This window comes from Penicillium macrosclerotiorum, assembly GCF_028827735.1.
Source record: "Penicillium macrosclerotiorum strain IBT 26536 chromosome Unknown utg000010l_segment0_segment0, whole genome shotgun sequence".
NCBI lineage: Eukaryota > Fungi > Ascomycota > Eurotiomycetes > Eurotiales > Aspergillaceae > Penicillium > Penicillium macrosclerotiorum.
Window position 1 is genome coordinate 3,705,651 of NW_026643089.1, and position 24,890 is coordinate 3,730,540.

At 50.9% G+C, this 24,890-nt stretch overlaps 9 protein-coding genes across 9 annotated transcripts; 5 read left to right on the plus strand and 4 right to left on the minus strand.

Annotated features, from left to right (window-relative positions):
• Nucleotides 1-63: 63 nt before the first annotated feature.
• Nucleotides 64-2,361, minus strand: N7462_010937 (anaphase promoting complex subunit CDC23; the record flags this gene model as incomplete). The annotated part of the gene is made up of 4 exons (XM_057082651.1): nt 64-1,160; nt 1,226-1,409; nt 1,469-2,192; nt 2,264-2,361. 4 exons carry the CDS (start codon nt 2,359-2,361, stop codon nt 64-66), a joined length of 2,103 nt encoding a protein of 700 aa, XP_056929691.1.
• A 511-nt stretch (nt 2,362-2,872) lies between these two features.
• On the plus strand, nt 2,873-4,009 carry erg20 (bifunctional (2E,6E)-farnesyl diphosphate synthase/dimethylallyltranstransferase; the record flags this gene model as incomplete). Its single annotated transcript, XM_057082652.1, has 2 exons — nt 2,873-2,992; nt 3,086-4,009. The coding sequence occupies 2 exons, from the start codon at nt 2,873-2,875 to the stop codon at nt 4,007-4,009; spliced, it is 1,044 nt and encodes a 347-aa protein (XP_056929692.1).
• Nucleotides 4,010-5,674: 1,665 nt separating this feature from the next.
• N7462_010939 (Gfo/Idh/MocA family protein) lies at nt 5,675-7,054 on the plus strand (the record flags this gene model as incomplete). The annotated part of the gene is made up of 3 exons (XM_057082653.1): nt 5,675-5,778; nt 5,857-5,990; nt 6,057-7,054. 3 exons carry the CDS (start codon nt 5,675-5,677, stop codon nt 7,052-7,054), a joined length of 1,236 nt encoding a protein of 411 aa, XP_056929693.1.
• A 921-nt stretch (nt 7,055-7,975) lies between these two features.
• N7462_010940 (arylsulfotransferase family protein) lies at nt 7,976-10,032 on the plus strand (the record flags this gene model as incomplete). The annotated part of the gene is made up of 2 exons (XM_057082654.1): nt 7,976-8,389; nt 8,467-10,032. The coding sequence occupies 2 exons, from the start codon at nt 7,976-7,978 to the stop codon at nt 10,030-10,032; spliced, it is 1,980 nt and encodes a 659-aa protein (XP_056929694.1).
• A 380-nt stretch (nt 10,033-10,412) lies between these two features.
• On the minus strand, nt 10,413-11,635 carry N7462_010941 (NMT1/THI5 family protein; the record flags this gene model as incomplete). The annotated part of the gene is made up of 3 exons (XM_057082655.1): nt 10,413-11,234; nt 11,309-11,480; nt 11,601-11,635. 3 exons carry the CDS (start codon nt 11,633-11,635, stop codon nt 10,413-10,415), a joined length of 1,029 nt encoding a protein of 342 aa, XP_056929695.1.
• A 1,339-nt stretch (nt 11,636-12,974) lies between these two features.
• On the minus strand, nt 12,975-14,124 carry N7462_010942 (Fructosamine/Ketosamine-3-kinase; the record flags this gene model as incomplete). Its single annotated transcript, XM_057082656.1, has 3 exons — nt 12,975-13,745; nt 13,809-13,927; nt 13,989-14,124. 3 exons carry the CDS (start codon nt 14,122-14,124, stop codon nt 12,975-12,977), a joined length of 1,026 nt encoding a protein of 341 aa, XP_056929696.1.
• A 1,032-nt stretch (nt 14,125-15,156) lies between these two features.
• Nucleotides 15,157-17,625, minus strand: N7462_010943 (Glycogen synthase; the record flags this gene model as incomplete). The annotated part of the gene is made up of 4 exons (XM_057082657.1): nt 15,157-15,298; nt 15,377-15,572; nt 15,641-17,003; nt 17,164-17,625. 4 exons carry the CDS (start codon nt 17,623-17,625, stop codon nt 15,157-15,159), a joined length of 2,163 nt encoding a protein of 720 aa, XP_056929697.1.
• Nucleotides 17,626-21,157: 3,532 nt separating this feature from the next.
• Nucleotides 21,158-21,505, plus strand: N7462_010944 (uncharacterized protein; the record flags this gene model as incomplete). The annotated part of the gene is made up of 2 exons (XM_057082658.1): nt 21,158-21,250; nt 21,335-21,505. 2 exons carry the CDS (start codon nt 21,158-21,160, stop codon nt 21,503-21,505), a joined length of 264 nt encoding a protein of 87 aa, XP_056929698.1.
• A 1,669-nt stretch (nt 21,506-23,174) lies between these two features.
• N7462_010945 (uncharacterized protein) lies at nt 23,175-24,595 on the plus strand (the record flags this gene model as incomplete). The annotated part of the gene is made up of 2 exons (XM_057082659.1): nt 23,175-24,169; nt 24,460-24,595. The coding sequence occupies 2 exons, from the start codon at nt 23,175-23,177 to the stop codon at nt 24,593-24,595; spliced, it is 1,131 nt and encodes a 376-aa protein (XP_056929699.1).
• Nucleotides 24,596-24,890: the final 295 nt, after the last annotated feature.

The following is a 24,890-nucleotide window of genomic DNA, read 5'->3' on the forward strand; positions in this document are numbered from 1 at the left end:
AAACGCCGCGCTAGCCTGATGAGATTGAGATAAAAACTCCCCTTTGCCGGACACCAAAAAAGACTAGTTCGCATTTTCTCTCCTAGCACGAACATCTCGCATCAGAGCCTTCGCCTCCTCCACCTCCATTCCATCCTGACACAATTCACTTGCCAACTGATCTGCCCGATCCAGATCACCATTCCGTAGCGCATATTGTGCCAACCAAAGGCGGGCTTTGGATGTAGTTGCTGTCGGGTGGTGCCATGTCTCACCAGCACTCGACTCGTCATTCTGAACACCGAAGGACGATGTTCTAGCATGAGGCTTGCGGCGGCGCTGACGAGAGCGAATGTGACCATCGTCCGAGCGACCATCTCCAGAGTGCTCGGCATCACTGTGCGTAGCATGTTCGGAAGCGGATGAGTACTCGTCGTCCTCATCGGAATCCTGTTCATTATCAACAGGGGCTCCGCCCGATTCTTGCTGAAGAGTCAATTCCATGTACGCAGCTGCCTCCTCCTCGTCACCGAGACGTTCGTAGAGGGTTGCAATTTGGTGCAGGGTCTCCGGGTCGAGCATTTTCCGCGCACCCGCTCCGGGAGCATCATCAGCATAATATGAGCCTGCAACCAGAGCACGCTTCAGGGCCTGGATACTCTGCTCAACACGGCCCATCTTCGCATAACATGATCCGACGGCTTGCCACATCTTTGGATCATAGGGACGTAGAGCTGCCGCACGCTGATAATAGAAAAGGGCGTAGAAGGACATGTCTAAAACTTCATAGGCTTGACCGAGACCATACCAGGCACGATAGTCCTTGCGATTGACATCGACGGCGCGGCGATAGGATTCAATAGCGGTGTGAGTATTCTTCATCTCGATGTATTCATGGCCCATGAGGGTCCATGCCGATAGGAAATTCCGGTCGAGTGTCAGAGCACGACGGAAGTACATCACGGCCTTTTCGTGTTCGGATTTTAGAGAGTAGTAGTTGCCCACGACACAGCATGTCTCCGGACGGAATTTATCTGTGGCAGTTGCAATCTGCGCAACAAAGGCCAACCGAGGTCGCTCATTCATGACGTATAGAATGTTAGAATAATGGTCGAGGCTATCCAGGCGGTGAGGTGATGTTGCGAGGATCTCATTAAAAATGTTAGACGCTCGTTCAAAATCTAAAGGCTCGTTAGCTAGGAACAAACAAGCAAATTAATGAAACGACAGTCAGAAGGGCGTGTACCTTTGTTATGGTAGAAAAGTAGCGCGTTTTGAGTTTGTAGGAATGCACTGGTCGGGAAGATAGCTTGCAGGTCATTGAGAGTTGAATAGGTGTCGTCAGTTGCTTGGTATAGTTCCTGGCTGCAGTAGACATAGAATATGAGGGTCATGATATTTTCCGGAAGGAGGTCCTTGATTTGTTTCAACTAGTGACGATGTTAGCACCCGCATAATAATCAAAAATTGGGCCAATGAAAGGCCATACGTCCTCAATGCTACCAAGAAGGTCATTTAATTCCTGCCATGCGCCCCAGTGGAAGGGGTTTTGGTGGACACTCCGAAGGAGCCAAGTCTTGGCCAGGTCCTCATTTCGTCCCTTAAGCAAAACAACAGCATAAAGGTACTCCAACCATCCTTGACCTTGATCATCTAGTCCCTTAGCAGTGCGCTCAGCCAGCCAGCCATCCAACCCACGGGCAAGATCTGGCAACTCTCGGTTGACAGCCATCCCACCATCTGCTGGCCCAAGCACCATCTCAATTTCTTCGTCTTTGCGTTTTTCGCCGGCCAGGTATTTGGCATACAAGGCGAGGAATAGTGACTTTTGGCTTAACTTCGGATACGGGTTTCTGAGGGCATTCCCGTGGGCTTTGGATCCTTGGAATGGGGAGGCTTTGTCTTTGCCCTTCAGTGGGGTTGTCCGGGGCTGCTTTGGCTTGGAGTTTGGTGATGCCAACGATAGAGGAATGGGCGGCGTTGTCGGGGGCAAGAAGACGGCCGCACAGCGATCATATTCCCGGGTATCAAAGTACGACTTGGCGAGGAGATATTTGTGGGCTTCTTGAGCCTCCAGCGCAGCCTCGACAGGGTCCTGGGGGTGCAAATATGGATTGATAGACGGAATCGCAGGCTCTGCTATATCCATCGGGGATTCAGCATCGGTATCCTCGTGGTCGATTGGTAAGAGAGAATCAAGCATCTCCGCTGCCCTGTGGACCAAAAGAAGCTGGTTAGTTGTTCTTTCTCCGTCAGAGAAGTCGGGGCCTCGATCTTCGCGCACCATTTGGATGATTGGTACAAGCACCTCTCCGAGCATTTGATTGCAGCATCTTCGAACCTATACTTGAGCTCTTGCAGGTCCTCTTGGGTGAAATCCATGGTTGTGTTCCAAAGACGCGGGGTTGTGATTAATTCCGAGTATCAGAAAATCGCATTCGGATCCACAAGAAGGGAATCCCTATGGGGAAAGCTTCGGATGTCCCACGACCTGAAAAATCCCCACACAGTCCTGTATTTATCGTGGTCAACCTATAAAAAGTTCGGGCTTGGCGCGTTGTTGACGCGACTGGCTAACAGGGCTTGGCGCTGGAGATGGGCAGCAGCAAAGCAATTGCGGATAAAACAAAGACTTTGGTTTGAATGCGCCTGTGCTGTGGCAAGCAATTGCGGGCTTGCACAAGCATCCAATATCGAACATGAAGCACAGCGAAGTTAGAAGTAGGTCACCGCGGAGCAGTTGCGTACTGGTGCCAAGCGCGCAGCAAACAGTCCAAACGCCGCAAAAATGGCAAACATCCCCCTCCGCGGGGATTGGAAAGCGATTGGGGGTAAATTGTTTGGCCCACCGACTTTCGTTTGTCCGCATCGTCATCCCCTAATCTTCATGATCATGGCTTCCACTACCAAGCGTGCCGACTTTGAAGCTATCTACCCTGCGCTGGCTCAGGATATCCTGGCCCATGCGAAGCGGTACAACCTCCCTGCCAATGCTGTCGAGTGGTTTGAGAAAGTAGGACAATGCCCATCATCACTCTCCCCGCTCCCTAGAAAACATCGGCATACACTCCAGGCAATGGATAATTGAAACTGACAAGACCTCTAGTCTCTCAATGCCAATGTCCCCGGCGGCAAGCTGAACCGCGGCCTCTCGGTCCCCGATACCGGCCTCGCTCTCCTGAAGAAGCCCCTGACCGATGACCAATTCGAGCACTTGAGCATCCTGGGCTGGCTCACTGAGTTGCTGCAGGCCTTCTTTCTTGTCAGCGATGATATTATGGACAGCTCTATCACTCGTCGTGGTCAACCCTGCTGGTACCGCCAAGATAAGGTTGGCCTGATCGCCATCAACGACGCCTTTATGCTGGAGTCGGCGATCTACATGATCCTAAAACAGCGCTTCCGTTCCCACCCTGCCTACATCGATCTTGTTGAACTTTTCCACGAAACCACCTGGCAAACCGAGCTGGGTCAGCTGTGTGATCTGATCACTGCGCCCGAGGATAACGTCAACCTCGACAACTTCTCCATGGAGAAGTACATGTTTATTGTCACCTACAAGACCGCCTACTACAGCTTCTACCTCCCTGTGGCTCTGGCCCTGCTCTACCTGCAACTTGCGACCCCCGAGACCTTGAAGCAGGCGCACGACATCCTCATTCCGCTGGGCCAATACTTCCAGATCCAGGACGACTACCTCGACAACTTCGGTGACCCCTCAATCATTGGCAAAATTGGTACCGACATTCAGGACAACAAGTGCTCATGGCTGGTCAACCAGGCCATCCAGCGCTGCACCCCGGAGCAACGTGCGGTGCTCGACTCCGCATATGGCCGCAAGGACAAGGAGCAAGAAGCCAAGGTCAAGAAGATCTTTAACGAACTTGAGCTGGAGAAGTTGTACAAGGATTACGAGGAGAAGGTGGTCGGCGAGCTGCGCACCAAGATTGCTGCTGTGGATGAGACTACCGGCCTGAAGAAGGAGGTCTTTGAGTCTTTCTTGGCCAAGATCTACAAGCGTACCAAATAGATCACAGAACCATGCTTGCGGGCGCTCAAATCAATATTGTCGGGGGTTCGCTTTAAAAATTCGCAACGAGATCGGATGCAGGGATTTCCCAACCAATTCAGAATAATTGATTGAATATAATAGATTCCCATATATTTGCTTTGACCTTGTTTTTCATGATGTGTTTCTAGCTTTCCATATATCTCAGCCCTAGGCTCCGGGTTTCCAATGCCATATATTGGCCCTCAAACTTCGTTTTAGTGCCCAGTTCTTCGCCCGATATTCCTGGGAGCCCATGGGACTCTACGCCGTTTTGTGGAGGGGTGTAAGCTACCTTCACTCATTCGCTCATACTTAGAGTAATTTAGATTCCCAGAAACTCGAAAAGGTATGTAGTATCTCTGAAGACGTGCTAGAGACAGATGTATCAAGTTTAATGAGACTATATTTAAAGCCATCCTCAAGAAGTAATTGCCTTCATGGGTCTTGGGATAACTCTATCGTTCCCAGGCGAAGAACCACCTTATGTACTGTAATAAGTCCACCCTCAATTTTCTTGAGAGCTAACTGCTCATCTTATTCTAATTTCTTCTCTCACAGCGATAGAATTAACGAGAAACAGGACTCCCGCTATACAAGCCGGAGAGGCTATATAGACAAGTATTCTTGACCTCCTGATATATTGAACGCACCTCAAATAACACCACCGTATTGTATCACTCATTACATGACCTTGATATCCCCCGCTTTCTGCTCTGGAGGCGCCACATGTCAATTCCTCCTCGTAGAATGCCATTGACGATTTGACTATCATTCCATTTTGCAAGCAAACAGATAGCCAATATGACGTGAACAGAAATGAAAAAGCTTCTTCCGGATACAAAAGGATAGAGCAGAACCAGCTCATCAGTATGTCCATATCTTCTGGTGAGGAAGCTCGGAGAGCTCGAGGAAAGAAAGATATTGAGCTGCCCCCTCAGAAATCGGCAATAATTCAATGACCAATATCATCGAATCGAGTCCTCAACAACTTCCTTTATCCCAGCATTTTTTCCATCTTCTGATTAAGTGTAACCACTGATTATCGGCCCCCACTGGTCCATCCCGTGCGATGGCACTGAGCAACTCGATTAGTCTGAACCCGGACTGAAATCGGCTCAGTGAGCCTGACACTAAGCGCCTTCAAAAAAGCGGCTGCAGCCATGATAGGAAAGTCCCACGTGGCAGAGAAAATATTGAGACATCCGAGCGGATACTCACATTACAGTCTTTCCGCTGTCTCATTGTGTTGATAAAGTGCATGCGTCGAAAATTAGATTCTTTTTAAATGTTTATTTTTGAATTCGCTCTCGATTCTCCCGAGTCCGATACATTCAAAACATCCTTTCGGATCCGAGAGGTGTTCGGGTCCGAACCTCGGATTTAGCCCTCACGCTGTACATAAAGTAAAGGTCTAAAAACCCGACTAATAATCAGTGCATCACATCCAATAAAAAATAACCCGAAGCATCCTCACATAATATCGGGATATCTGTCTAGAGCGCGGATTTGAGAAATGTGGGTTGCCTACAGACTGGTTTACTCCCTGACTTGATCTATTCTTCTTGACTCTATTATATATATCTCGCGTCAATTTTTCGGCAGTGAAGAGATTGTGACAATATCAAATATACAAGAAGAACGAAGATGATCTCGCTGATAGGACGTGTTTATACTGCCTTTAATCCCCAAACTGTCGAAAAGAAGAGCAATGCTATCCGGATCGGTGTCCTAGGAGCTGCCAAGATTGCGTAAGTATTGGTCGTGAAGTATTCCGCTCAATGATGAATATGGAGTATGTCTCTTGAATATTGATCAACAGTTTCAAGTCCCTTGGCTCTGATAACCCCGGCAAAATCGCACCCCGAAGTAATCGTGCAAGCTGTTTCCGCAAGGGACCAGAATCGAGCCAAACAGTTTGCCAAAGAGTACGGCATCCCTGATGTAAAAGGGTCATACCAAGGTCAGTTTCCCACTGAATCTAATGGACCGGTGCGAATAAACAGAGTAAATACACGAAATTCTGCAGAATTGCTCGATGACCCAAACATTGATGCCATTTTTATACCTCTCCCGAATGGCTTGCATTTTGAGTGGGCTATCCGCGCTATTCGTGCTGGAAAGCATGTCTTAGTAGAGAAACCGTCGGTATCCAATGCGGCAGAAGCCAAGGCCCTCTTCACTATGCTGGAGCTATCTCAGCCAAATGCTCCACTTCTCCTGGAAGCTTTTCACCATCGCTTCCATCCGGCCATCCAGCTATTTCGATCTTTCATCACCTCAGCTGACGTGGTTCATGCCTACACGGATTCTATGGTACCATGGGTGCTTACTTCCAAGGAAAACATTGAGTTCAACTATAGCCTCTCTGGAGGTAGCATGATGAACCTTGGTACGTATAATTTCGGCATGCTCTGCATAATCTTCAATGACGAGCCGGAAGAGTGCCTCAAGTGTGACACTAGTATCTTCGGGGACAAACTCCACGATAAGTGCGACTATGATTTCAAAGCCCAGTTTCGATTTCCTGGCGGCGGGATCGGCGAGGCAACGACTTCACTCAGAGGACCTGTCTTATGGAAGCCATCTGAAGCGAGAGTGACGATGTGCGAGGTCGTGATACCAGATACAAGTCTGCCACCTACACAAGAGAAAATACGCACGAGACAAAAGACGTTACATGGCTTTATTCATTCCTTTATCTGGCATCGCATTGACGTCAACGATTCATATGTCATCCGCGACACCCGTAACCGGCAGCCTCTCAAGAGTTGGGTGGAGTCCCAGTCTCACAAAGCGTATAGCTTTAAGGAGGCTGGCGGTCATTTTGCGAACCTACCAGGCGAAGACTGGTGGATGTCCTATCGATATCAACTGGAAGAGTTTGTGAACGGGGTCAAGGGACGTCCGACGCAATACTGGGTCAGTGCCGACGATTCCATTCAGCAAATGAGAATGATTGATATGGCGTATGAGAAGAGTGGGTTGGGGTTGCGACCCACCAGTTCATTCCTGAAAGAGATGTGAGAAGAGAATGAGGACGTTTCATTGTTTACCTCGCCAAGGGAGATGCTATGTAGTTGCATGTCTATAGTTAGGTAGTCAATGGGAATAGATGATTGATGCTGGGGGTTGGATGTAATTCATGAAGCATGGAAGTTACAGAAAGTGTGTCAATTCGACATGGAAAAAGTCAAATACATCTACTCCGTGCTCCGTAGTGTCCAGTCGATGGCGGAGAATGGTAGATTTTCGTGTCGGACTTAGTATCTTCTTGGGGCCTTGTTGCCTTATTCCGAGTCCCGAGTCTATCAATCGTGGTGGCAGCCACTTTCGGCTCCGCCTCAGCGGAGATGACGAAGAGCACGAAGAGGATTTGGGAGCCGAGAGTCGCGTTCGGTTCTGATCCGCAACGCCATCCTTCGTATATGGCTCCGTGTTCTGTCCGCCGCCCCGCTCAATCGAAAGCGGGATACGAGGAATAGAGCCTCATAAGGACCCTCTGATCGTCATCCGCCTGCACTCGAGCACTGACTGTGTCCTTCTCCAGGCCCAACGAGACCCCGATTCAGACGAACCGACCGGCCTCCACATAAGTCTCAGTGCCGCGCAAGCTGTCGCGGCAGGTTCCACATGGGCCCCTTTGGGTGGCGCCGGCACCAGGAATCAACTTGTCCCAGGGCCAATCCGCTGCCAGCCGCCGACCCGATGGCCCTGGTGGGAATGGCAGACGCAAATGCTGATCCAGTCGCTGCTTTGGCTACGCGGGTCAATTCCCAATTCTGAGTCTCAACACGAACGAGCTTCAGGCTATGAAAAAAAAAAAATTAAAAATCAAAAAAAGGGATCTAGAAAAGATCCTGCCCAGCCTTGTCCTTCCCCCGTGGGGGCTTTTCTTGTTTATTACTTCGACAGCAACACGATGTCATCGTTCTCTTTCAATTCATGATGGCTTTTCTGCCGCTCATGCGTCTCATTGGAGCGCTATGGTTCCTCTGTGCTTCCGCCGTGGCGTCGCCGGATATTGATAATCTCTACCGCTCGGCCAAGTACGCCCATGGCTTCAGGGGCGCGTTTCCGCTCCAGCGATACCTCTCCGCCGACGTGTCGGGGCCGATTCTCAACTACTGGCGCCGGAGCAAGATATGTGAGGATGGCAAGTATACCATCCTTGCACCGCGGGGCGACTCGATCCGACACCCGGGCCCGATGATTCTTGACCAGGAGGGGCATCTCGTCTGGTTCAAGGAACTTCATACCACGTATAATGCTAACGTATATACGTACAAGGGGGAGCGGTATCTGACATTTTGGGTGGGCGATGACTCGATCCGAGGCCACGGAGATGGGATATACTACATGGTAAGCGCGAACCTAGTAGATACTTGAAATTCCATGGGAATGCATGGCGACCTCCAATCGGACCTGACCCGATACAGTTAAACTCCCACTACGAAGAAGTCTACAAGATCAAAGGTGCCAGCGGTCTGCCAGCCGACTTGCATGAATTCCAGATCACTCACGACGATACGGCCGTGTTTGCCGTCTACGAAACTCGCCCAATGGATCTCCGCGAGGTCGGAGGACCCGAGGAGGGATGGATCTACGATGGTGTCTTCCAGGAAGTCGACGTGGAAACCAACGAATTGCTCTTCCAATGGCGGGCCTCGGAGCATTTCTCATTCAACGAGATTGAGCGCGGCCGTGAAGGCAACGGCGAGAGCCATGATACGCCCTGGGATTTCTTCCACCTCAACAGCGTAGACAAGGACTGGCGTGGCAACTTTTTGATTTCGTCGCGGTACATGAGCTGTCTGGCCTATATCGACGGCAAAACCGGCGATGTCATCTGGAAACTCGGAGGCAAGCAGAATTCCTTCAAGGACCTGAGCGACGGTGCCGCGACCAATATTAGTTGGCAGCATCATGCCCGATTCCATGTGGAGTACGACACAAATACCACGCGAGCCATCTCGATCTTCGACAATGCTTCCCGAGGAGTGGGCGCACCGGAGAACCCCAGCCGAGGGTTGTTCATAATGATCAACGAGGAGGAAATGACCGTCTCCGTGCTCCAGGAGTTCTGGAATCCCCAGATGATCAGCAGTCAATCGCAGGGCTCCGTGCAGGTGCTTGAGAATGGCAATGTCCTGGTGGGATATGGATACGACGCGGCCTGGACCGAGTTCTCGGCAGACGGAGAGGCACTTTGCGAAGTGAATTTTGGGCCCCAAAATGGCTTCGGTAAGGGACATACGATTTCTTATCGCGTCTTCAAACAGGACTGGGTCGGCTTGCCTCTGACGAAGCCCAGTGTCGCACTGTCTGACACCGCGGCTGCCGTAAGCTGGCTGGGAGCTACAGAGGTAGCCACTTGGGTGTTACAAGGGTCGCTCGCTCCCGAGACCGACGACGAGACCGAGGAAGACATCGGGAATATTACTTCTTGGAGCGAACAAGGTCCCAGTGACGGGAAAGGGAAGCATATATCCGATCGACGGATTGCGAACCCCGATGCTGCAGACGAGGGGTATGAATTCATCTCGGCCGTCCCCAAGACCGGCTTTGAAACCAGCATTTCCATCCCGCCGGATGCCCTCTATACCCGGCTGCGGATTGTCGCGCTGGATAAGACGGGTGGCTTCCTCGGCGCAACCAAGTCCTTGCCCTGGCAACCAGAGAACATGGGTGTCGAGCTCGGGGTATTTGAAGGCGAAGTCGATGAATTCTCCCAGGCCCATATTGCATCCCCATTAATGTTTGGGTTGGGCTTTTTGTCCGCCACCGCGATTGTTGTGGGAGCTTGGCTCGTATGCAGGTTCCTGGTCCGCGGCGCCTGGCGACGAATCCTCACTCTTCGGCCGAGTCTTACAAATGAAGAACAAATATGGCAAGCTGTTGCTTCTGGGGATGAGCTGGAGGAGCTCGATGACTTGGAGAACTTGAGTGACTTGGAAACCGGTGATCGGGTCGGAGATTCTTTGCTGAAACAACCCGAGGAATGAATGGACTGGGATGAAGGGCTGTTGAATCTGGCATTGTACCAATATGTTTTTAATCATCGCGAGGCGCTTGGGCTTGTTTATACATCAGCCACACATGGCACGACATATCTAATTGATTGAACCGGGTCTACAAAGAGGGAGAGAGGAAGAGGGATTTTTTTTTAAGAAAAACCATCAAAACATGGCAGTTTCTTATTGCATTCAGGGGATTTGCTTAGTGAAGCTGGGCAAAAAGAGCGAAGGCCCAGAAATAAGACGTATCCTTCAATTTGCATTCGACCCATTCGACTCAGGTTCAAGCAGCAGCCAGTTAGCTAGTCTCAGAAGAACCTCGGAATAATTTCTGAGCTAGGTCGCAGGGAAATGAAATGAAACCCATTTCAAGCAGTGGCCGAGACCGGCAGACGCTTGAAGCCACCTTTGATCGCGACCTCCTTCTGCAGCTCCACCATGCGCTTCTGATCGCCCGTGGGATCGGTAGAGTCGGCATCCAAGCCCCAGGAGAGATAACTGTTGGTGTAGTTTGACTCGAAAGCCTCGTCAAGGATCCCGAGGCGCTTGCCGTAGCGTGTCACCTTGTCCCAGTCTCGGGCGACGTTCTTTAGGTCACGACTGAAGTACGCGTACGAGCGCTCGAAGATCTTGCGATTCACGGGGGTCGCCATGATGGGCTTCATGTCAACATACTCCTCGTACGTGCCGGCAGGGTCGGCGAGAACCGCATCGGTCGCCCGCTTGACGGCTTTCATAAACTTAGTGACCTTGTCGGCGTTCGCTGCCAGGAAGGCGTCATTAGCGATGTACAGGATGGAGCAGAAGCAGCAGCAACCCAACTCGGCAAGTTGATCGATGCGCAGCATCTGAACATCATCGCGCGGCCGGTTTTGGGTAGCCAGCCACTCCTCCAGCTCGACCATCTGCACGTTCTCCAGGCCGATGCCGGCGTCGATATCACCGCGGATGATTGCCTTGGTGACGTTCATGCCACAGCGAACGGCCGTATAGTCATCAGCCGTCATGCCATAGTACTTGGTCAGCTCGTCGATCTGAATCTTGCCAAACTCGCCGACGTAGCCAATGCGCTTGCCCTTCAGCGAGCGGAAGTCCGGAGTGATACCACTGGACTTCAAGTACACCACGCCCGTGAAGGGCTCGTCGAGAAGAGACCCAATAGATGTCACGGGGAAGTTACGGGCTTTGGCCTGGTCAAGGTCGAATTCGTTAGAGGCGAGGGCATTCATTTGTGTAGACACACGTGAGATATAAAGATACATACGGCTAGCGTGTGGATCATCGCCTTGAAGCCCATGTCGACCTTGCCGCTGCCGATGATTTCGGTCACATCAGATGGGTCATTGGGCTCCAGCAAGGCGACCTTGAGGCCTTCATCCTTGAAGTAGCCACGGGCCTGGGCGAGGTACAGGGGGGCATGGTACGGGGTGGCGTGCCTTGAGAAGAGCGAGACTTAGCCGGGGTTTTCTAGAATGTGTGAGGGATGAAGGACTTGTGCACAAGACCAAAACGGTCCAAAAGGCTGTAAAATGCAAAGCAGGATCACATCAGCATACCAGTTGGTCAGAAAAGTGATCTTGTCGGTGGCCATATTGATAATCGTTCAATGTTGAACTATCGAAGGCTGGAACGGAGTCAGTCAACCCGAGACGAGGGCACCTCGTCTCCTTCCTTCGGTCAATCAACTGGATTATTCAATGATCAAAGGAACAAAGGAAGGAGAAAACGAAATGCCCAAAAAACACAGGGGAGGGGGAACAATCAAAAGTCACGCATGTCCTTTCGCTAGTATTATCTAGATCAAGTTTTGACAGTATAATCTCAGAACAGCCCAGCCTGCCCTTGAAAATAAATTGAATTCAAGATCTTCAAGGACCGACCGAGCCGAACACCTGTCATGCGTGTGCGCCGACTGTTATACAAGTACAATACCTTGATCCATGATCATCGTTGCGAAAGACCCCGGGGCCTCAGGGAAACCCATTGCAGGGAAGCCCATCGAGCCCATCTGCAGGCTTCTTAAAACGTGCGCGGCTCCATGGAGGGTCGTACCGAAGGTTGACTTGGAGTATGAGTTCTTGGCTAATATTTCGAAATGGAAATGGAGTTGGGAAGAAAAAGAAAAGAGACGAGGAGACGAATGGAGGGGTAGAAATACTTCGGCGAAATCCCGATGACTAACTTGGTTAACACTTGGTTAACTAAGTTACGAGACCCCCAGGGTCGAACCTAAGTGAAGTAAAGCCAATTGGATAGGTCGACGTCACAAATAAACAAAATGACCCTGATGAACAGAAAAAAATGGAGCTATCGGAGTGGGGAGATCCGCGAATCTGCGCTCATCATGACTCCGACTATGAAACAGTTCACCGGGACGAAAACCATCACCGCTTCTCATTGGGTTTGGACATAACTTTATCCCACAGGATTCCACTCTCGTGCTTCCGAAACTAACCGCAGGAGCCGAATTACATCCGACAAAGCTAAGGGAACCTTAATGATTCTTGGAGGACTGACCCTGACCGGTAAATCTGGGCCTTTCCAAGGCTTTTCTAAAGCCGCTGCATGAGGGAAAAAGGACAAGGGAATCAATAATCAATCGTCATGCATGACCTTCCGTCGAAAGAGTTCAACGTCAATCCAGGAACCGATCATGAAGAAGTACGGCTTCTATGAAATGATACGTGATACAGGAAAGCAGTTGCATTGCATTGACTCACTGCATATATGAGATATTGCTTCTTCTCGAAATCTTGAAATCCCATATTGATTCGCGAGATTAGGGCTGGAGATCTTTAAATGATTTCATCCCCATTGCTTTCCTCCGAGGTGGGGCCATATTTATTCACCAAATACTTCAAGCTCTCGTAGCACCTAAGTCAAATCCTGTCAGTACGAAAATACAGGCGCCGTTGGACAAGAAATGCACTTTACTCTTCGTGATGGCCCGCACCTTCATGGCAAGCGGATGCGTGTAGTCTCATATATGCGCTATACAGCCGGTTTCGATCGTCGAACTGCTCGACAGGCTCACTGGCCCCCAATTGACGAAGATAGGAGTCAAGGTAGACCGGCGCGCGAAAGATTCCGCTAAACTGAGAACGCCAGATAGCGACTTCCATCTCATGGTGCGCATAATAGGCGCCGGCATCAAAAGCGTGTAGCATTCTATCCTTGAGGCCGATTCCGATGTTTCCTTCCCACAGGTCTCCATGAATCAGGGTCGGCTTCACGCCCCGGCCTTCGGCTTCCAAGGGCCCTAAAACCTGAGGCACTACGTGAGTGATGACTCGGTCAATCAGGGGCTCCAGGTCCTTCCAGTTCCTGTTTCTCAGCTTGTTTAATGCCATCGCTCCTCGAAGTAATTGTGTGAAGAAGTCGACCCAGCTAGCGTTCCATAATGTCTGCTGTGGAAGACAGCCCTGGCAAGTGTTAATGTGGAAGCCAAACATTCCCGTCGGAGATCTGCTTGCGTGATGAAGTTTTGCGATCTGGGTGACCAGCTGGATAGGGTCTGGAGCCTGATTTTGGGTTTCCATCTCAAGAAACTCGCTCAAGAAGTAGTAGGTGTTGGGACTGGAGACACCCAGCTTGCCCCATGCATATGGTTCCGGAACGAAATCAGGGCTGATGTTGTATAGCTCCACAGTTGAATGGAATTCTCCTTCCAACATGACCTTTCCTTGATCCCCATCAGCGCACTACGCGAAGTATGTTAGCCAATCTACTGTAAATCTTTCTGAGAAGGCTGTCTCGAGCGATACCTTGAGAAAATATAATCGAGGCTCCCCATTCGAAAGAGTGGTGGCAATTTTCGCCGTGACGGTCCAGAGGGACTTTCCGGAACGATAACAAGAGTGGACCTGCGTACCTGGTGGGAAGTCTAAGCAACATGGCGGAGTTAGCTTTCTAGAGCCCCCAAGGGAGACAACAGAGGCATTTACGGTCAATGATGATTTGATCTAATGGAAAGTCGCCTTTGATCTCTTTGTTTCCATCTAGAACTGGCTTGACCTCGGGCGCTTTCCCAGCGGAAGGCGTTTTGGAGACACCTGGTTCTATTTCCATTGCCATCGACATTTTGACAGCCTGCGGCTTTATTTTCTCACAGAAATATCCTTTTTGGTAAAATCAGGACATGTCACACTAATTTCCGCTATCCACTTTCCCCACGGGGTATGCAAGGCTGCTTGCGAAGCTTATATACTTAACCACCAACTAGCACTCGGTTTATTTGTTCCAGTTTTAGGCCAGAAAGACTCCGATCAACAAGCCCTCCAGACCCTACAGGTCCGAGTCCTTGCTACCCAGCAACCTGGAAATGTGTCGGGGTTGGTTTGATATCAGGATATCGGAGCATGCCAGGTTGGATTAGCAACCAACAGACATAGGCGCCCTAGAAAACCAATGAAAGGGCGGCTTGGGTGACAGATGAAAACCTAGGTCAAATCCAGCGGCCCTGAGCTGGCATTTTCTCGTGGGCCTTAGGATTGGGGAGGGGGGACGCCTGATAAGCCATGGTGTCCGGTGAAATTGTTGGACATGAAAGAGGACCGAAGATTGGAAGTGAGAACAGCCGCCTTGGTTTAATTGGTGCTGTCTAAGCGCCAACGTTTCGGTGCCTCTTTCCTAACCAACCAGCTTCTTGTGCTATGCCTATCTATCATGATACATTATGCGAGACTACGGCCCCAGAGATTGGGACAACACGGCAGCTCATGGCCTCTCCCGGGTCGATCGTATGGACGACTGGAAGTACAATCATGAGGAGTTCAAATTCATGTTTAACACGACATGGGCTTCAAATGCAGAGCAAGGATGCAGCAGACTCAACACAACAACACATATTACAATTGTGAAATCGATCAGCCCAGGGAATGAAAAGGCAAGAGAAGTAGGATGAGGGAAGGGGAGATGAGGATGAGGGACCAAGGCTGTAGTTCCGCTAGAAAGAGAGGTAAAGGAGATAGAAATAGCACCAAATGCAAAAAAAAGTATCATAAGGCAAGACTTTCCTCCTAGAATCATGGGAGGTTGAATAAAAAGTAACATTTATGATCCGTTCGGTTCGTTCATTCAAGAGGCCCAAAATTCTCAGAAGAGATCATTGAATTAGGTCTCTTTAGGACTGCCGCCCTCTGCGGCACGCTCCCCATTCAGAGATATACTGTCTAGTGGAGATTGGGGTCGATCGGTGGTCTTGCGCGTGCGGAGGGTAAGGGGGTAAAAGTGGTCATCGGGCTCTTCTTCTTCTCTAATGTGTGGATCAATATTCACTCGTTTTTCGTCCATACGATAAAGATCGCAGAATGGGGCAAGAAGAAAGGCTTACGGGAGCTTCCAGGCGATGTAATCCTCCGTGCCGAGACCTTCACGACCTTCCTGCAGCGACGCAAAGTCACCGGGTGTCATCATGCCAGAGCGATCGCGAGGGGAGCCCGGAACCGATAGTGGGCGGGAGATCTTCTGGTCAGTTCCGCCGATGATGTCGAAGTAGTCTTCCGATCCGTCAAACGAGGAGGGGTAAGCTATTTGCTCCGATTAGTATCAGTCGTTTGACAAACCCGCATTGAAAGGGGAAAATTGTAACACCTACCTCGCCGGAGCGCCAATTGACGAGCCTTGACATATTCCAACCCCATGCGTTTCCAGTCCAGGAGATCACTGAGACGCTCAGTCCGATTCCGCTGGTTGATGCGCTGCCGGCGGCTCTTGAGGGTGAAGTTATACATGAAGTCGGTAAGCTGGTTGACCGAGTCATCCACACCCTTCATGCGACGGTCGACAATGTAGATACCGTAGTCGGAGGAATTTTCAATAAGCTCTTCCATGTAGCAACCAAAGCCCGATAGATTAGTGGTGATACTCGGCACGCCCATCACCGTGCATTCAGCTGGCGTATATCCCCAAGGCTCGTAGTAGGAGGGAAACACTCCCAAGTGAGTTCCCCGGACGAAATCATCATAATCAAGTGGTAGGACAGGGTTGGAAGAATTAAGGAATTCTGGATGGAACACGATTTTGACACGGTCTGACGAGTTATTGAAGAGTTCCACGCGACGAAGCTGGTTCAGAATTGGGTCTTCGTGGTCATTCACCATGTTGTGCGTGACAATGGGAGGGAGACCATGCCGCTTCATGGCGAACAGACGACGGCGCAGGAGCACCCGATCCTGACTGGTGATCAGATCCTTCTCGTCGGGCATGTTATCACCTTCTTTCCAAGCGAGGCAGCGTTCGTACATGCGTTTGCCAATGCCTTTCTCGATATTCTCAATGGTGTCACGCAGAGATTTGACCACAGCCTGGCCCTTGAGTGACTCCACCGTCAGCGAGGAGGTCTGCGCAGGCATGATGATGAAGGCCACCACAGTCATTGTCGACCCGCTGGCCTTGAGGCGATGATTGAGACGGGCCAGTCCCTCGATGAACATGTCGACACCTTTGTTGCGGAACTCATACCGACCAGCGGTGAAAACGTAGAGGGTGTTGTTCAGATCAAAATTATTATGGCCATAGAAATGGCCGCGAACAAAGTCATTGATCTTTTCCTTGGCTTGCGAATGCAGGTTTTGGAACTCGTGCATGGCGGAGAACTTCTTGACGTTCAGGCCATTGGGTAACACACCGTCCGGTTTGCGCTTGAGGAGGTGCTCGCTCTCGAACGCTGTGATGTGTGACACGGTGGTGAATACATCGGCACTGTGAGCGGCTGCCCGTTCAATACAGTAACGATGGTAGATCCCACGCTTCCCCGCCTCCGCGTCGACGTCGAAGTATTGGAGATTGTTGTAAAAGTCGACCGATCCGGCACAGAGATAGCGACCCAGGAGTGTGGCATGCGTGGTGAAGATGGTAGTCAGGTCCATGTGTCGCCTCTTGGTCAATGGCAGGGCGACACCGGCCAGCCACTCATGAAAGTGGGCGACCACGGCGCGACGACGCTCATGGGCGATGTACTAGATAGGAAAGACGAGGAGATCAGTTTTCATGAACATTCTCTGTGCTCTCTCTCTCTCTCATTGCCGTGCGTCATATTGGAGAGGGGTTTTCATTAGGAAGGAAGCGGAAAGGAGGGGGAAAGGGGGATTTATAATATGGCGAGTATCACCAACATACCTCACCCAAGAACCAGGCGACGAGGTAGCCAAAGACGATCGCCTCGTTGGTTTCGTGATCGGCAGCCGGGGACGGGATGCCGGAGGTGTTCCACAGATCGCCCTTCCACTCATCGAGCCACCGGTAACCCGTGCCGGTATTGATGAGAAGCACCCGCGGGGCGCCCTCGATGAGCCAGCGACCGTAGACGATCTCAATGCCGCGCTCCTGCATGGAGCTGATGGTGTCGCGCATGGCCGGGCTGGACGGCGACAGCTCCTCCACCTCGACGGCAGCGGAGGCCTTGTTCAGGGGACCGATCAAGGTATACCGCTCACCATACTCGGCGGTAGTGACGGGCGCCTTGGACTTGAGCACCGAGTAGATACCCCCGACCCGGTTCGCCACTTCGGTAGCCACTTCAAAAAGCATGTGGTTGCGCACATCGCGCTTGATCGGCTCATTACCGTTCTCGTCGGCCATGGCGGGATAATTAGAGACTGACAGGGCCGTCCAAAGCTCTTTTCAGGGAATGGGAGAGGAGGGGGTCAATCTCTCTGGCTCTTAGAACCACAAATTACGGGCAGAAGAGGGGGAAAGAGAGAAGGAAAAGACAGCAGAGGAGAACGAGGAGCTTTGGGACGGGGGAACCGAGCTCCGGACTCGGTCTGTGCGGGGGAGAGGGGGGGGGGGGGAGGGGGGGGGGGGGGGGGGGCTGCAGAGACGCGGGATCTGGATCGCCGTCAATTTTCGCCGTGGGTGGCTGGAGAAGAGGAGTAGAGGAGAACGAGGAGGAAGAGAGAAAGAGCAGAATAGGAAAAAGATGGGATAAATTGACACGAGAGGATTGAATTGGGGGGAAGAAGGAGGAAAAGGAGGAAGAGGAAGAACCGAACAGCAGAAGAGCAGAGAAGTTGCTGGTGCTGGTGCTCGTTCGCGTGACTGCGTCCAACACGGTCATACAACAGTCTCGTCGGTTGGCGCGAGAATCCCCCGTCTCAATGGATTCAATGGATTTTGAATCTGCTCAACTCCTTCGTCTATTCTCCGATACTCCCGCCTCGTCTGTGCTCGGCCACCTCCCCTGATCGCCTGTTCCGTCCACTGGGTCTGCGCCTCCACGAGCCTGCGCCTGTGGACCGTTTCCAAGGTTCTTTTCGCCCCTCTCAATGCGACCCTAGCCGGATTTCGACCCGACCCCCAATTCCAACGAGCACAAATGAGCCACAGGCGCGAAAAAGAGCGGATGACCGTCGATCCTGGCGCGTGCAGCTTAAGGCCATCACGAAGGTTTCCCCGACGAAATTGGCCCGATCTCAGTGGCTGGGACGAAGCTAAGCTGACAAGCTGACAAGCGGGCAACGCGGGCAACGCGGGCAAGCTCGTCTGGGGAAAGCTGGTCCGGCGCGGAGATGATGTCATGGAACTCCACTTCCTCGACAACTTGGCAGGGAAAAGAAACCCAGTCATGGCCCGGTGGAACAGGCCGAGTACCAGCTCGAGACGCCGCAGGAGGTACAGGATATCCAGGAGATACTTACGGAGTACCCTGAGCAGCAGCGGTGATGGATTCTCCGCCACCCTGCTCTGTTTCTCCCTGGTTCCCGCTCTCTTCGGGGATCGGCTTTCTTGCTTTCATCTGGCGCAACACAAAGGTTCCTGGCCAAACGCCCGTGGATCTGGCCCGCAGGCCTGGACTTCCCCCATCACAGCCGGAAGGACACCGATCGGAACCCCTACCTCCCCCTAAGACACACACACAAAAAGAATATCTAAAAGGAAAGATAAAGAGAAGAAAAGAAAAAAAAAAAAAGGATCTCTTTCCACCAGATCTGCCATTTCCACATTTCCAGAGGACCAACTCAGGGCACAAACACCTCCAATTTCCTTCGGATACAGACACAAAAGGCACAATGAGCTTTTTGGCGACCGAGATGCAGTATATGCATGAAGCCTTGGGGCTGAGATTCCTACCCGGAGTGGCCCGTCTTTCACTCCACGGCCCTATCTGAACTCTCTACTGTTTCTCTCGCAGGGGAATTGACGATGACACCTGCAAACTCAAGCCCTCCCCTTCAATATCGCAATGGCCCTCAACCTGCGCGATCGCCATGTCTCAGCAAGGATGGCAATTGCCGGTAAACGGACGGAAATGGGATCCAAAGAAGAAGAGGTCAAGCCATTGAGGCCATATATATAGACACCCCGTGGTTGGGCGCTGCCAACCCTTGTCTGGAGCGCGGATTTCTCCTCTTGTCGCTCTTACCCTTCGCTTTCCCTCTCGAATCGGATTGAAGGCAGTGGAATTCATATTACGCGACCGGCAAGAAAATGGATCGGAGCAATCTCAATTTTCCCGGTCGCCGGATCCTGTCAAGGTTAATTGCGATTTTCTTGTCATGCCGGCGACCCGCCTCTGCCGATACCGATACTGCGACAGACTCGGAGACGGATATGTCGTCCTTGAGATCTACTGTCTCATCGACTGATATCTCTGCCCGACCCAGGTGGCACACTGATCCAGTTTGGCGAGAGCGCACTCTGGGAAGACCATTAATTCGCATTCCCACACCCCCCGAGGTCACTGCGGCTAGACTATCGCGTGAGATGATGACAATTTTCGACCCCATCGTTTTAGAATTGGTCGTGGAGACACTCAGTCACAACCTTCCACGTTTCGTCGTCGTGGAGTGTCCTTCCACGCCTTCATCGGAGTGGGACCACATAATTCACCCAAGTCTGATCCCTGGAAATCCTCAAGGGGATAGCCATCCAGTCCGAGAGCCCATTTACTCGCAGATCAGTCATCTGCGCTCAGAAGAGTTTCTTTTGACACCCCCGCCGGCTGCGGACTGGATTTGCAGGCTAGACAATAGTCGCGCAAGCTCAAATTTCAGCGTTATGTCCCATCTTCCCTCGCTCAGGTTAAGCTTTGGACCGCCATTTGGAACTGATTGGTTTGATATCCAATGGGCACAGCTCTGTGACATTTCAAATCCTAGGAGCTTCGGTAGGTCTATGTTTCCACGTTTTGCCCATCATCAGACAGACACAAACACTATCAGCCTTAAACTTTAAGACTAATTACTTATGGGGTTGCCTTGGAATCTCTTTGATCATCCTTGTGTTTGATATTCAAGCTGAAAGATCTTGTTTCATTGCCAATGGTAGCAGCTGACTGTGGTCTATAGTACATGCTGCAGGCGTGGCCGCCCAGAACCGCCGTAGGATTCACACATTCAGCCCTTAGTGATGGCATTAGATTTAGCAAAAATCGAGATGTTCCCATTGATGTGACCTTAGATCTTGATGAGGCCAATACTTCTGCTGTTCTGATTGCTTTTTAACATGCGATATCTTCCATCCTGCTGTGGATGTGGCCTCTTATACCGTGGAATTCAGTATCTGCGCCTCTTCAACAAATTCTATGGTAACGGAGGCCAAGGGTCGATAATCTGTCAGTCGGTCAAGCTTATCTGTAATCCAATTACCAGTTCCTCTGTACCGGTTAAAGAGCCGCGTTAACACCGGATCCCCTTGGTGTCGGCATGGGCGAGTGCTGGTTCCGCGCTTCTCGCCACGCGGCGCGCGTAAAAGAGCCATTTCTTCTACAGTAAGACAGTGCTAGGTATATCTATAAACGGCAATAAGACCCGTATTTCATTCTCCACCGGAATCCCTTTGCCAAGATTTGCTACCAAAGGATCGGCCAAAGATCTTTATCTCTCTGCTGGTGAAGTCATTGTGGGGGGATGACTTCATGATGCTGTCACACACCCAACCGGCCTTCTGAGATAAGGAGAATCCAAGTTAAATAGCATCTCAGAACCGCACAGAGTCGAAGCATCGTGAGCATTTCTTCTCGACTACTAAGGTATGCTTTTGTTCAAGGGTCCCGATTGCTAAGAGACGATTTCTTTCTACTCCTTTCTAACTTATTCTTGGTATATTAGATCAATCTCTTCTTCATCTCTTCCTTCGCCTACCCTCACCCACCCACTACTTTCAGTTCAAAATGGTTCGCGGCGCCGATTACGACAACGGAATCCCTCAAAGTGACAATCCCATTGAGGCGGGTACTACGAAGGCCCATGGCACTGGCCCCACCGTGTGTTCCTCCTCTATCCCTACTTTCACATTTATGATATGCATCCTGTTATAGATCTGATAATCTGACTGTTGATTCAACTAGGATGCCCCCGTGAACCGCGCCAACAAGGTCGCCCCGATGCCCCAAGAAACTGGCTCACAGCGGGAGGTCTTCAGCGGTATGGGCAGTGCTGGTTCCAACAGCGGCAAGGGTGGTCATGAGCCAAAGTCCCTTGGCGAGAACAAGGGCCGTGGTGCCCAAGGCGTCAACTAAACAGCTTTATGCCTTTTACGATTTGAGCACATACCGTCATGATATCGATCACCTACTCATATCTCTTTTGAGGATACTTCTGGACTATCCTTGAGTTGGCACGAGCTATGCGTACAAATTTCCTGTACTGTACATTACTCAACGATTAGGAGTTTTGGGAGCCAGATGCCTAGTTTGAATGTCCCCATACAATGTAACATCAAATTTCCTCAAAAGTCTTGTATACAATGCGACAAATTCAGGGTACTGTTACTTCTCTGCTGACACTGAACTCTCTTTTGAGTAAAGTAATTCCCTGCATATAGGAGACATCCCAGGCTATAAATTCAATACCGTTGGTGGCGTCGACCTCTTGAGCCCCAGAGTTGCTTGCACCATTTAGTACTTTCGGGATTTTGTATCGCGACTCTCCAACTTAATTAACTTCCCATGATCTACTTTGAAAACTATGGGGATATCCAGAACTGTTAGGATGACTTTGGGTACGTGTCGAGATGAGCCCATTCCGAATAACACCTTGAATTTGATCGCGGATTCCCTGCATATGACGGTGCCCGGCCAGGCAGGGGGAGATTTGTTACCATGAAGGCCAAGTTCAATGCATCTTGCTTTCGCTCCTGCGAAATAGTTGGCCCGTCCACCATTTGAATTGGCTTCATGAGAAAGGGGGAATCACAGAGGGCTTTTTGAATGTTGGGGTGGAGAGGGGGGGGGGGGGGGGTTATTTCTGGCACGTCGAGGGAAGTGCTTTTCTTTTCGGATGCTCTTTCTGCTCTTTCTGCTAAAATTGTAGTTGATTGAGTTGATCCGCATGATTTGGGACTGGGGCCAAACAGTTTTCAGCGGTTGGCCCCGTATATCCCTAACCTCCTTCTGTGCCTCTCCGCCATACACGGGCCGTTAAATTCCTTGCCTCCGTCCACTCGCATGCATGCACACATGCACACATAGAGGCAAAGCTGCAAATTCCGATTGTATGTACTATTTGCGGGAACCATAAGCTTTCTTCTTCTCTTTTGGGGCCCTCGTCGGAATCACATCTGCCTACAATGGTGTCCTTTCGGCCTGGCACATAGCGCGCATACCAAGTGGCGGCTATTTGGTTGTTGGTTCACTCAGTTGATGACTGCCCCAAAGCTGGATCTCAAGACCTCCAAGAACACCTCGCGCTTGGGTCCTGTTACGGCCGTGTAGTTTTCTCTCCTCTATCACTCTACTCGTCGAACCTATCTCATTTTCCATCGTCTCTCATTCCACCTATAGCCAACAGTCCCTATAGATCGTTCCCCAACAGAGAGCCCGAGGGCGTGGCCCCCTGGAAACCACAATTAAGCGCTCGACAGTCTCTCAAGCCGCCGGGCTTCCTGTTTGGATTGTTGTTCTTTGAGGGCCCATTTGCAACCAACCGGGAAGGATTGTGAGGGGTGAAACGAAAGACAAAAATAGAGCTCCATCCCTCCCTCCGAGGTCTTGCGCTCTGGAAGCGGCAATCGCCGTGGTTGAGAGGATGTTTTAAATTTCAAAATCCAACCCCCAATCTCTCCGGTCTCTGATTTACCTCTCGCTTTCACTTGATTCTGGCTTGATATTTTTCCCCCCGTTTTCTTTGTCGTCCGTTGTGCTCCCCTACAATCCTGTATGGCCATTCCCCGATCTCGACCCATTGAACATGGCTTCACCATGGAATAGGGAGAAGAGATATGATGTCTTTCAGTATGATTACGTCGAGGATCCGGACGCCCATCCTCCCCAACCGCGAGCGACCTTTCTCTTTGTCAGAACCTTTAATCCTGCCCCAAGGGGGGTCTCCCCAGAGAACGAGGCCCAAGAGAAGACCCAGGAGAGCACTGATGAGAGCAATGACGGAAAGGATATAGATAAGAAGCCCAACGCCGGCAACTCACGGGGATTTCTGTTCCTCCTCCTCCGGCATCCTAAGGACCCAAAACGATTCATCGTGGTCCGTCGGAAGAAGAAGGTAACGATTGGATCCAAGACCGAGAAGCCCCTCGAGGGATACCCAGAAGCGATGCCCAGGTTGTTCAACACGTCTAAGGAGGATAGGCGCGATCCAAAGAACCTGAAGGACAAGGAGAGGGTGATGAACGATATAACGCGGCATCAGGCGCGACCCCAGGGGACCCGTTGGAGGAGACTTCTCAATAGGACTATATGGGGTGTCCAGAATATCAGGAGGATATGGGAACAGGGCGAATCCCACTGGAGCAAGCCCCAAAGAATAGGAACCGTGACTGAGGATAATTTGCGGAAGTGGGAAAGCAGTTGGCTGCATGATGACAAAGACAATTCAGGTAGGGCAGACACGGCCAGACTCCGGTTTGTGCAGGACAAGCTTTACGCCATTCACTACGCAGATCACTACGCCGAGAAACAACCTCCATTCACAAAGAGCAGCGAGGAGGTCACATGGGTGCTGTACCATCTCCAGAAGCGCAATTTCATCAAGCTATCTGAAGATTTGAAGATGAGGGTTAATCACATGGTCATGGTTCGAGAGCAACAAAAGAGACATGAAGAAGAAGAGCAACAAAAGAGACACGAAGAAGAAGAGCAACAAAAGAGACACGAAGAAGAAGAGCAACAAAAGAGACACGAAGAAGAAAAGCAACAAAAGAGACACAAGGAAGAGGAACAACAGAAATTGTGGACGGCATTGTCCAAATCCAATTATAAGCCCCGACTTCCCGATAGAGGAGGAGGAGGAAGAGGAGGAGGAGGAGGAAGAGGAGGAGGAGGAGGAAGAGGAGGAGGAAGAGGCGGTGGAAGAAGAAGAGGAGGAGGAGGAGGAGGAGGAGAAAAAAGGCTGGTGCCAGCGGTGCCGGTTTCCAATCCTCCCGCGCAAGTGAATCAATCCGTTGGAAATTCGGGCAACGTCAATGTCACGATCGTTTTGGGGTCAAATGAAGGGTCTGCAACTACAACAACCGGCACAGGGAATTCAGGGAAGTTGAAGAGGAAATCAGAGCAGGGGCGGTTGGATTCAATAAGGCCGAAATGGAGGATCCCACTGCAGGAGCGTTGGGCATCAATGAAAGCAGCACAGGACCAACCAGCCAAGGAGCCGGTTGAAACCACTCCGTCCCGACTCAATGACCGAGCAAATACTGGAAGGCCAAAGCAAGAGACCAAGAACAAGGGTCCTGCAGTGAATGGAAAAAGAGGAAAGGGGAAGAAAGAGAGACGGGAGGAGGAAAAGAACCAGAAACAACAAAGAAAGAAGTGAATAATAATGATGATGATGATGATGATGATGATGATGATGATGATGATGATGATGATGATGATGATGATGATAAGAGAGCGCGAGAGCAAAGAGGGGAGCGAACAAGTCACTTTGGGGCTCATGGGCTCGCGATAAGTCACT